This window comes from Aquarana catesbeiana, linkage group LG10 (assembly GCF_042186555.1).
Source record: "Aquarana catesbeiana isolate 2022-GZ linkage group LG10, ASM4218655v1, whole genome shotgun sequence".
Taxonomy (NCBI): Eukaryota; Metazoa; Chordata; class Amphibia; order Anura; family Ranidae; genus Aquarana; species Aquarana catesbeiana.
Window position 1 is genome coordinate 226,861,372 of NC_133333.1, and position 12,664 is coordinate 226,874,035.

The window sequence follows — 12,664 nt, forward strand, 5'->3', positions numbered from 1 at the left end:
GGCCTGTCGCTTGTACGGTCTTGCACCAAGCATGAATAGGCTCGCAAAGATGGCCCCTGGAGAGCCCACAGCTCTGGGGATCTATGAGAATTGGAGGAGTAGTAGGTGTCCTTTTGAATTGCACTGGGACAGTGGTAGAGGGCAGTTTGTTAATTGCCAGTGCCGTTAGTTGACCTGAACTAGTACACCACCAGCAGCAGTAAAGTCCCACTGACAATATCCTGTCCTGAATGCAACTGCAGTCATTTTTATACACAGCCCCCCATTTTCAGGGGCTCAAATGTAATTGGACAAATATAATCATAAAAAATACTTAAATTTGTAATATTTTCTTAAGAATCCTTTACTGGTAATGGCTGTCTGAAGTTTGGAACCATGGACAACCCAGAGACTGGGATTCCTCCCTTCTGATGCTTTGCCAGGCTCTAACTGCAGCTGTCTTCAGTTGTTCTTTCTTTGCGGGTCTTTCTGCCTTTAGTTTTGCCTTTTAGCAAGTGAAATGCATGCTCAATTGGTTTGGGATCTTCAGCCATTGCAGAATATTCCACTTCTTTTCCTTCAAAAGCTCTGGGGTTGCTTTTGCAGTGTGTTTTGGATCATTGTCCAACTGTACTGTTAAGCGCCGCCCAATCACAAGTCACTCATTTATACAAGTCACTCATTCATTCAGTCAACTTTGCTTCATTTGGCTGAATCTGGGCTGACAGTATATCTCTAAACACTGCAGAATTCACCCGGCTGCTCCTGTCTTTTGTCACATCATCAATAAACACCAATGACCCAGTATAACTAGAAGCCATGCATGCCCATGCCATAACACCCCCTCCACCATGTTTTACAGATGACAAGGTTGTGTGCTTTGGACCATGAGCTGTTCCAGGCCTTCTCCACACTTTTTTTTTTCTTCCCATCATTCTAGTACAGATTAATCTTAGTTTTACCCATCCAAAGAATGCTTTTCCAGAACTGGTCTGGCTTTTTTTTTTTTTTTTTTTTTTTAGATGTTTTTTGGCAAAGTCTAATCCGGCTTTTTTATTGTTCAGGCTTATGAATAGTTTGCACCCTGTGGTGAACCCTCTGTATTTGCTCTTGTGAAGTCTTCTCTTGATCGTAGACTTTGACAATGATACGCCCACCTCCTGGAGAGTGTCCTTCACTTGTCTGGATGTGGTGAATGGGTTTTTTTCTTTACCATAGAGAGGATCCTGTGATCATCCACCACTGCTGTCTTCCGTGGATGTCCAGGTCTTTTTATGTTGCTGAGCTCACAAGTGCGTTCTTCTTTCCTCAGAACGTACCAAACTGTTGATTTGGCCACTCCTAATGTTGCTGCTATCTGATGGGTTGGTTTTGTTTTTGAAGCCTTACAATGGCCTGTTTCACTTGCATGGACAGCTCTTTTGAACGCCTGATGTAGGTTCACATCAATAGATTCCAAATGCAAATACCACACCTATAAGTAACTCCAGACCTTTTACCTGCTAAATTGATGAAGCATTGGGAAGGAGTAGCCCACACCTGGCCATAAAATAGCTTTTGATTCAATTGTTCGATTTTTTTTTTTTTTTTCAAGGGACCAAAAAGGGGGGGGCTATTCCTAAGAGCTGTAATTTCTAAACCCTTCCTCTGATTTGGATGTACATACCCTCAAATTAAACCTGAGAGAAGAGAGTGTGCACTTTCAGCCCATATCCATTATATAACTATAGCTTGAATGTGTTTTGCTAAATACCTAAAATTATAAATATATTATATATACACATACACACACACAAGCCATAACATTATGACCACCCACCTAATATTGAATAGGGTCCCCTTTTGCTAAAACAGCCCTGACCCACTGGACACCAAAGTAACATCCACATGAATGGTAGGATCCAAGGTTTCCCAACAGAACATTGCCCAAAGCATCACACTGACTCTGCCAACCTGCCTTATACCGCATCCTGGTGCCATCTCCTCCCCAGGTAAGTGACACACACACACACCCGGCCATCCACATGATGTAAAAGAAAATATGATTCATCAGACCAGACCACCTTCTTCCATTGCTCCACAGTCCAGTTCTGATATTCATGTGACCATTGTACAAGCTATTGGCTGTGGACATGGGTCACCATGGGCCCATACACAAACTGCGATGCACATTTTTTTTCTGCTTTCACCACATCAACATGTTCACTTGCTGCCTAATATATCCCACCAATTTTCAGATGCCATTGTAATGAGACATTCCCTTTACCTGTCAGTGGTCATAATGTTACGGCTGATCAGTGTGTGTGTATATATTTTATATACAGCGGTAAAAATAAGTATTGAACACGTCACCATTCGTCTAAGTAAATATATTTCTAAAGGTGCCATTGCCATGGAATATTTACCATGTCGGTAACAACCCATGCATTCCATACATACAATGAAACCAAGACAAATAAGTTCAGAAATGAAGTTCTGTGTAATAAAATGGAATGGCACAGGGAAAAAAGTATTGAACACATGAAGAAAAGGAGGTGCAAAGGCAGCATGGAAAGCCAAGGCACCAGCTAAAAATCTATCAGGAATTATAAAGCAATCTTGCCTCTTGTCAGTGCAAATGAATATAAGCTGGTTCAGTCTCAACTGATGGCCTATAAAAAGGTGTCTCATTACTAAGGTGTCACACATGAGACATCTCATAATGGGTAAAAGCAAAGAGCTCTCTCAAGACCGTCGCAACCTTATTTTTGAAAAACATACTGATGGCATTGGTTACAGAAGGATTTCTAAATGGACCAGTGAGCACTGTTGGGGCCATAATCTGGAAGTGGAAAAAAACAATTTCACCATAAACCGGCAACAACCAGGTGCAAGATTTCTGACAGGAGTTAAAAGAATTATCAGAAGAGTTGTCCAACAGCCAAGGACCACTTGTGGAGAGCTTCAGAAAGACCTGGAATTAGCAGGTACAATGGTTTCAAAGAGAAAAAAAAAAAAGAAAAAAGTAATGCACTCAGCCGCCATGGCCTGTATGCAGGCTCACCATGCAAGACTCCATTGCTAAAGAAAAAGCATGATGAAGCTTGTTTAAAGGTTGCTGCACCACATTTAGACAAGCCTGTGAAATACTGGGAGAATATAGTCTGGTCAGATGAGACCAAAATTTAAGTCTTGGTATGTTACAATACACACCATGTTTGGAGGTCAAATGGTACTGCACATCACCCCCCATATCAACAGTGAAGTTTGGAGGTGGGAAAATCATGGTGTGGGGCTGTTTTTCAGCATACAGTACTGGCAATTTTCATCTCATTGAAGGATGGATGGATGGAAAAATGTACAGACATTCTTGATAAAAATCTGCTGCCATTTACCAGGATGATGAAGCTGAAAACGAGGGTGGACATTTCAGCAAGACAATGATCCCAAACACAAAGCCAAGGAAACTCTCAACCTGACTTGAATCCAATAGAAAATCTATGGAAATAACTAAAAGATCAGAGTTCATAGGAGAGGCCCACGGAACCTTCAAGAGATTTGAAGACTGTTTGTGTGGAAGAATGGGCCAAAATCACACTTGAGCAATGCAGGTGACTAATTTCTCCATACAGGAGGAGTCTTGAAGCTGTCATTACCAATAAATAATTTTTTTTACCAAGTATTAAATACGCTTCAGTTAGCGTGTTCAATACTTTTTCCCATGTGCCATTCCACAGAACTTCATTTCTGAACTTATGTGTTTTGGTTTCTTTGTATGTATGGATTGCATGGGTTGTTACGGACATGTGGTGAAAATTTCATGTTAATAGCACCCTTTAGCAATATATTTATCTAGAAAAATGGTGATGTGCTCAATATTTATTTTACCTGATAGACTATAGATCTATATTACATACATATAAATTAATATTTTTTTTTATTTATTTTAATAAAAAAAACACCACACACACGCTTACCTGCACTGTTGCTGGAAGTACCTTCTCCTCCAGCACAGTTATAATCATCTATTGAGAACCCCTCCTCCTCCTCTTTTTTAATAAGAGCTGTATTAGATGATTTAGGTGGTGAAACTGCAAAATACAAAATATGCACAAATAAAAACTTAAAGTCAAGTAAAACAGGAGCTGAAGAAGAGCTGTCCTTTAATTAACCAATAAGGTTAAATTGGTGTACCTTGCCTGCAGACTTTTCAATATAAAAGTGAACCGGTGTTGCCCCACAGACATCCTGTACTAATTACATATATTCAGATGACTAATATGAAAGAGGGATTAAACTTTGGAAGTGGTGCCCAAAAAACAAGCTGGCAAAGGACTAAATCACAAGTATTGCCTGTGGTCTCCCTTCAGCTGAGTTCTCCCATTACAGGCGTGCCTTGTTAAGTACTTTGTCTCTGCGTGGAGACGGCCATCTTGCAGATGCAGGGTTTGCTTCTTCATGTCACAGCCTCCAGCAAGGAGCAGAACAGTGAGCAGCACAGTAGCGATATCATCAAATCTTCTGTGTCTAGCAGTCAACTGGCTTGTTGGTATGCTTTGCTCAATCTGTGCACACAGCCAAATCAACTGCTGTGCAGATCAGTGCATTCTATTGGTGGGGGGAGTCCCACTGTAAGACTGCAATGACACAGCAGGGAGGATTCCCCATCCACATCAAATGTGTGCATAGGGGCAATCCACCCCACTGTGTCACAGCAGCAAAGTTTACCAACAAGCCAGTCCATGATGTAAGAAAAGGAATCTGGTTGGCCACACATCCGATAAAATCACCTTTATTGGGACATAATTCAAGTAGACACTTGCCGGTGTGATATTTCCCTCAATTATGCATGAGAAGCTGAATGATGGTTTAAACCGACTGAAATTCGAACCATGTATGGCCAGCTGCAGACTGCACTGCAGATTAATGCAGCTATGAGGCTGTAGGTACAAGAGCCAACTAGGCATACAAGGAAGTCCACTTCTAATTTTCAGGAGGGAAAAAAAAAAAAAAAAAAGGGGAAGAAGAAGAGGGGGAGACGACACAGTGTATAATTAATAAAATGTATGTATGTATTATATATATATATATATATATATATATATATATATATATATATATATATATATATACACACACACACACACACACACACACACACACATACATACTTATCTTATACTGTGTCATCACATATATACACTTATACTGTGTCGTCTCCCCCTCTTCCTCTTCGTGACACGATTGCGGGCACCCGGCGGACATCGGACCCGTGGTCACGGAGACCCCGGCGGCGCGATCGCAGCACCGCTTCTTAAAGGGGACGTACCTGTACACCCTTTTGCCTGCCAGTGCCATTCTGCTGACGTAAATCGTTGTGCGCTGGTCGGCAAGCGGTTAACTGAAAATTGCGCGGTCGTACGACACTGCAACCAAATATGTCTTTTTCCCCCTTACAAATAGAGCTTTTTTTTTTAGTGGTATTTGATTACCTCTGGTTTATTTTTTTTCCACTATAAACAAAACAAAACACCCAACTTTTAACTTCCTGCTATAAAAACATATCCTATTGAAAAATAATTAAATTTTTTTCATCAATTTAGGCCAATATGTATTCTATTAATATGAAAAAAAAAAAATCCCAAGTGTATATTGATTGGTTTGCGCAAATGTTATAGCGTCTACAAACTATGGGATATTTTTATTTGTATTACTAGTAATGGCAGCGATCAGCGACTTGTAGTGGGACTGTGATACTGCGGTGGACATTCTGACACTGGCCGGGAAGAGGTTAACATCAGGGGCGATCAAAAGGGTTAACTGTGTGTCACTAAACTGTAAGAGGTGCTTTTACTAGGAGAAGACATGGATCCCAATGCCCATTTTGCAGGAACACAGGATCCATTCCTTCCCTGCTGTCAAAACAGCAATCTGCCTTGTTTGCATAAGCAGATTGCAGTTCTGTCCCTCTGGCTGATGATTGGTGGGTGCCGGCAGACATCGAGTCCATGGTACCTGGCGATCAGCTCCTGCTGTGTGTAATCACAGCTGAAGCAAGCCGGCAGCGGCGCACGTTCGTGCCCCAAACCCGGAAGTGCAGGATCACGTGTACACACACACACACACACACACACAGGATCCTGCGCACAGCTGCCACCCTGTAGTAGTAAAACTACTGTAGAGTGGTTGCCAAGTAGGTAATACGAAGGCAGCAATAAGTGACCTCTTGAGAAAATGCTAGTTTATATCCACTTGTGTGTGGGCCTCTGACTGATCCATGGCGAGAAGTCCACAGGAAGCTGCAGTGTCACTATTGCAGACCTCTGGCCAGTCCTTTGGTTGTTCACTTGTGCAGAAAAAAAAAAAAAAATCTTTCCATTCCCATATAGACAGTCTAAGGTTGGAATGCACAATAGATAGCCTCTCCATAGGAATGACTGGGATTTTTCCCACACACATGCAAGAGAACTGAGGGATTGGCCAGCACATCATCAATCTGAAACCACATAAAGACAAAAAAGGGAGCACCAACCTAGTGCATTATCCTAGGACCAAGATTTATTGAAATAAAATAAAAAAAAAAAGTGCATAAAATATATCCGTTCATGTGACAGAAGGTGAAGGGTCAATAGCCTGACACGTTTGAAGGGGTTGTAAACCCTCGTGTTTTTTTCACCTTAATGCATCCTATGCATTAAAGGTGAAAAAACTTCTGACACTGTCCAGCCCCCCCAATTTTACTCACCTGAGCCCATTCATTCCCAAGGCATAGACACGCTCTACCGCTCTGCTAGGGGTGCAACGGATCAAAAAACTCACGATTCGGATCCTTCCTCGGATCAGGATTCAGGGTTCGGATCAACAAAAAAAAAATCTCCCCCACTGTAATATCCACATCATCACATCATGGCAGAGTATTGGCAGGGTATTGCAGAGTATTGGCACTGCTGCCATCCGATCTCTCCCCTCCACTGTACAGATCAGTACACAGAGGGGAGAGAGGAGAGGTTTGTTTACAAGTGATCGCTCCAAGTGCACTTGTAGTGCAGAGTGGATTTGCCTTTAGTAAATAACCCCATTGTGTTTGTGACAGTGAATCTGGCACTAGTAATAAAAAAACTTTGTAAAGGTTCTGGGAGTTAAGGGAAGAAGAAAACTTACACCCGGGTGCTAGGTTTAATCCTGACCTCTCCTTTCAGCCCCATATCCAAGCACTGTCCAAATCTTGCCACCTTCACAACATTTCAAAATTTGCCCCTTCTTAACAACTGACACCACAAATCTTCTAATTCACTCCCTGGATATTCCAACTTGTTCCTCCCTGGCCTATCTTTGCATGGGCTTCTCTCCCCCCCTTCAGTTCATCATGAATGGTGCAACCAGACTCATCCATACCAACTGTTCAGTTTCCTCCAACCCCTCCCGTCAATCACTCCAGTGGCTTCCACTCTTTTAAAGAATTCAATACAACAAACATACAACTCTGCCCCAACTACCTCAAAACTGTCCTCCTTCACTCCTCCCAAGGCCTCCTCCTCGCTCACCCCCTTATCACCTCCTCCTAAGCTTGCCTTTAGCACTAGCCTCTGAAACTCCCTACTAGTGATGAGCTCAGGCAAGTTCGAAACCTCACGTGCCGATCCTGCCAGGAAGCCGACACTGCACAGCGCTAATCACAGGCAGTGGGACATTTCTTGGTACGCAGCTGCAGAGATCGGGAAATGTCTCATTGCCTGTGATTAGCGATATGCAGTGTCGGCTTCCTGGCGGGATCGGGCATGTGAGGTTTCAAACACGCCTGTACCCATCTCTACTCCCTACCCCAATCTGACTTTGAATCCTAAAAGGGCTGGCAACTCGGACGCTCTTGAATAAAAGTCCTTTATTGGGTTACATGGGTACACGGGTACAGGCTACGCTGACGCGTTTCGGCTAAGAAGCCTTCAAAGCATGTGCTTTGATGAAGGCTTCTTAGCCGAAACACGTCAACGTAGCCTGTACCCGTGTACCCATGTAACCCAATAAAGGACTTTTATTCAAGAGCATCAGAGTCGCCAGCCCTTTTCTGATTCAAGTACTGCATTTTGGGGCCTGAACGTCCTGGCTAGAGCACCGGATCACAGTTCATAGATCATCATATTGGCAGTGGAGCTGGAGTTTCATTTTGCTTCCCCAATCTGACTGACTTTCTCCTACTCTTCCTTTAAAGCCAGCTTTAGATAGTTTCTTTGGGCCAAGCTGACCCAAATAAACTTTTTTTCTTTATTAATAAAATGCGGCAGCTATCAGCACTGTATAAACTGTACATAAAGTATACAATGCTGTGTTTCGGCAGCGGTAGAGGGACTTCCCGTCTGCCGCCAGAAAAAAATAGAGATGGGATGAGCACTGCTCAGCCATTCACAGGAAGCCTTGTATTTTTAATCAATGAATACAAGGCTTCTTATAAATGGCTGAGGAGGAAAGACTGGCTAACATAATCCCTACCCCAGCCATTTATAGGAAGCTTTAAATTAATTTATTAAAAATACAAGGCTTCCTGTGAATGTCTGAGCAGTGCTCAGACTCGATTTAGTAATGGGAAGTCCCCATACTGCAGCCAGAACACATCGCTGTATACTGCAAGTAGCTGATGTCACATACAGTTCATACAGCGGGGCTGCATGTATTAGTAAAGGAAATAGCTTGGGCCTGCTTGTTGGAAACCAACTATTTAAAGTGATAGCAATGATTCTGAGAGCAGGACTCTGCTAACCCTCCTGTATTGAGTTGTATTGTGACTGTACTGCCTCCCTTTTTTTATGAAAAGAGCTGTGCAAACTGCTGATACTATATCAGAAGTACAGTGTTATACTTTAAAAAGCTGAGATTTTCTTTTACCTGTCAATCTTGCTTCGGTGCTCAAACTGACAGGTCCATATGTCATTTTCTCCTTCGTGATATTTAAGGAGAAATCTGGACCAGAAGCTGTTGATAGATTGCTGCATCAAAAAAAAAAAAAAAAAACACACACACACACAACACCACACACCCCACACACTCAGAAATGTATATTATACGGTCTCTACTTACATGTTGAAGGTCGATTGTGTATGACACAATGTTCCCCCTGACTTGTTTGAGTCTCTCCAATGGGTTCTTCCTTTATCTTCATTAAAATATCAGGGAAGTCTACAATGAGAAAATAAATAAATAATAAATAAAAAAAAACATGAATTTCAAATTGAATCGGATTTGCTTATTTACTAGCTTTCCTCATGGTTGTGGTAAAACTGCATTGACTTGTACAGATTGTACCCATTGATTTCTAAATTTCTACAGAAGAATAATATTGTACCAATCTAGAAATATAAGCATGAAAAGATGAGAGAGATAGAGAGATATACAGACAGACACACACACACACACACACACACACACACACACACACAGTGAGGGGAAAAAAAAAAAAAAAAAAAAGTATTTGATCCCCTGCCGATTTTGTACATTTGCCCACTGACAAAGAAATGATCAGTCTATAATTTTAATGGTAGGTTTATTTTTTAACAGTGAGAGACAGAATAACAACCAAAATATACAGAAAAACACATTTCAAAAAAGTTAGAAATTGATTTGCATTTTAATGAGCTAAATAAGCATTTGATCCCCCCATCAGCAATATTTCTGGCTCCCAGGTGTCTTCTATACAGGTAACAAACTGAGATTCAGAGCACTCTTAAAAAGGGAGTGCTCCTAATTTCAGCTTGTTACCTGTATAAAACTGTCCACAGAAGCAAGCAGATTCCAATCTCTCCACCATGACCAAGACCAAAGAGCTGTCCAAGGATGTCAGGGACAAGATTGTAGACCTACACAAGAATGGAATGGGCTAAGAGACCATCGCCAAGCAGCTTGGTGAGAGGGTGACAACAGTTGGTGCAATTATTCGCAAATGGAAGAAACAAAAATAACTGTCAATCTCCCTCAGTCTGGGGTTAAATGCAAGATCTCGCCTCATGGAGTTTTAATGATCATGTGAACGGCGAGGAATCAGCCCAGAACTACACAGGAGAACCTTGTTAATGATCTCAAGACAGCTGGGACCATAGTCACCAAGAAAACAATTGGTAACACACTACTCCGTGAAGGTCTGAAATCCTACAGCACCCGCAAGGTCCCCCTGCTTAAGAAAGCACATGTACAGGTCCGTCTGAAGTTTGCTAATAAACATCTGAATGATTCAGAGGAGAACTGGGTTAAAGTGTTGTGTTCAGATGAGACCAAAATCAAGCTTTTTGGCATCAACTCAACTCACCGATGGAGGAATGCTGCCTATGACCCCAAGAACACCATTCCCACGCTCGAACATGGGGGGGGGGTTCTGCTAAGGGGACAGGACAACGTCACTACTGCATAAAACCTCCTTCCCTCGGCCAGGGCATTGAAAATGGACGTGGATGGGTATTCCAGCATGGCAAAAACCCAAAACACATGGCCAAGGCAACAAAGGAGTGGCTCAAGAAGAAGCACAATAAAATCCTGGAGTGGCCTAGCCAGTCTCCAGACCTTAATCCCATAGAAAATATGTGGAGGGAGCTGAAGGTTTGAGTTACCAAACGTCAGCCTCAAAACCTTAATGGACTTGGAGAGGATCTGCAAAGAGGAGTGGGACAAAATCTTGGTGGCCAACTACAAGAAACGTCTGACCTCTGATTGCCAACGATAGATAGATAGATAGATAGATAGATAGATAGATAGATAGATAGATAGATAGATAGATAGATAGATGGATAGATGGATAGATAGATAGAGTCATGGCATCCTACAATGAGGAGAGTGAGTCTCTCACTGCCACCGCCATACTTCGCCATCACTGCCCACTCTCTCGCCGGACACCGGAGAGAGGGGGTACGGGGAACTCCATACCAATGCGGAGGGAACCCGTGGCCTGCGGAGAGGAACAAAGGTGAGGGGGATTTTCGGCTGGTCTGGACAGCCCTTGATGATGGATGCTCTCCAACTCCATCTCCCCTTTGAAGACGGCTTCTCCAGGCAACTGAGGAAACACAAAAAACTGACCCGGTGCCTGAGGGACCGCCTTTTAAAGTGCTGGAGGCAATGTGTTTGCTGTCTGGGGAGGAGCTCCATCTCTCAATGGCTGTCCTGGAAGATGACCGCGGGAAAAAGCATCTTAGAGGGTCAAAGTGTGTGAGAAGTAAAGATGGGCAGAGGTTCACCAATCTGTAAAAAGCTGCATCTACAGAACTGTTGAATAATTTCAGAATAGTGTTCAGCCTAAAACATTAGCTAAATCATCATCTACAGTACAGAATATCAAAACAGTCTGAGAATCTGGAGAAATCTCTGTGCGAGGGACAAGACCGAAAAACAATATTGGATGGCGGTGATCATCAGGTCCTCAGATGGCACTGCAATAAAAACAGGCATGATTCGGAGATGGGCATCACTGCATGGGCTCAGGAATACATCCAGAAATCGCTGTCTGAACACAGCTTGCCATGCCATCCAAAAATGCAAGGTAAAGCTCTATTCATGCAAAGAAGAAACAATATCTGAAAATGATCCAGAAGCGTGCCAACGCTCATTTAAAATGGTCTGTTGCAAAGTGGAAATCTGTTCTGTGGTCAGACAAGGTGAAATTTTACATTTTTGGCAACCATGGGTGCCACATCTTCTGGACTAGGTCCGGGTGCCTAACTGGCCTGCCTGCAGTCCAGACCTGTCACCAATTATTTGGGACATCTTGAAATTAAAAATATAACAAAGATGACCCAAGACTGTTGAGCAGTTAGAATCCTAGATCAGGCAAGAATGGGACAACATTCCTCTCTCAAATCTCCAGCAACTGGTCTCCTCACTTGCCAGACATTTACAGATTGTTGCCTAAAAGAGGGAGATACTACACCATGGCAAACATGGCCCTGCCTCAACTTTGAGATGTGTTGCTACCAATTTCAAAATGACCCTTATTTATGGCTCAGGTGCCCCCATAACAAGCTCCTTGCTGTGGGGGCACTCAAGAGGAGGGATGGGCCAGGAGCACAGAAGAGGGACCCGGAAAGAGGAGAATCTGGGGTTCTTTCTGCAAATCCACTGCAACAGGGCAGGTATATATTATATATAAAATTTATTTATTATATATTTTTTTTTTCAATAAAAACAACAAACAAGACTTTACAATCACTTTAAAATGTTTGTTACCCCAACATATCCATATTCCTGATATGTTCCTGCCAGTCCTTCTGCTTTCCTATCATGACCACACTAAGCAGGAGAGCACACAGTGGTCTGTTCTCTAGCTATGCTGGGAACGCAGCCTGCTCTCCTCCAATGTTCGGGACTTATCCTGACATGCCCACGCTGCACAGCCATTCACTGGGAAGCTCAGTGTGTTGCTGCTCCCCCCCCCCCCCCCCAGCTCCTATGCAGCCGAGAAGAACAGAGGGGATGTGATCAATTATAAAAAAAGGGGGAAGTATTTATAATGTGTGTATATATATATATATATATATATATATATATATATATATATATATATATATATATATATATATATATATATATATATATATATATATATATATATATATATCCATATCCATACACAAATGTTTCGCCTTTCATTTTCATTTTAAATTGAATGGGTTGTTTTACAAGGTGATCATTTACAAATCACTTTAATACAAAAATAGGTAAGCGGAACTTT

At 42.3% G+C, this 12,664-nt stretch overlaps 1 protein-coding gene across 3 annotated transcripts in view; it reads right to left on the reverse strand.

Annotated features, from left to right (window-relative positions):
- LOC141111247 (uncharacterized) overlaps positions 1 to 12,664 on the reverse strand; it is a 59,838-nt gene that overhangs the window by 33,909 nt on the left and 13,265 nt on the right. For all 3 annotated transcript variants that reach the window (XM_073603388.1, XM_073603390.1, XM_073603387.1), the window contains exons 5-6: positions 9,031 to 9,129; positions 3,936 to 4,049 (exon numbers count right to left, since the gene is read on the reverse strand). In XM_073603388.1, coding sequence (XP_073459489.1) covers positions 3,936 to 4,049; positions 9,031 to 9,129 — 213 coding nt within the window. The remainder of the gene's footprint in view (positions 1 to 3,935; positions 4,050 to 9,030; positions 9,130 to 12,664) is intronic.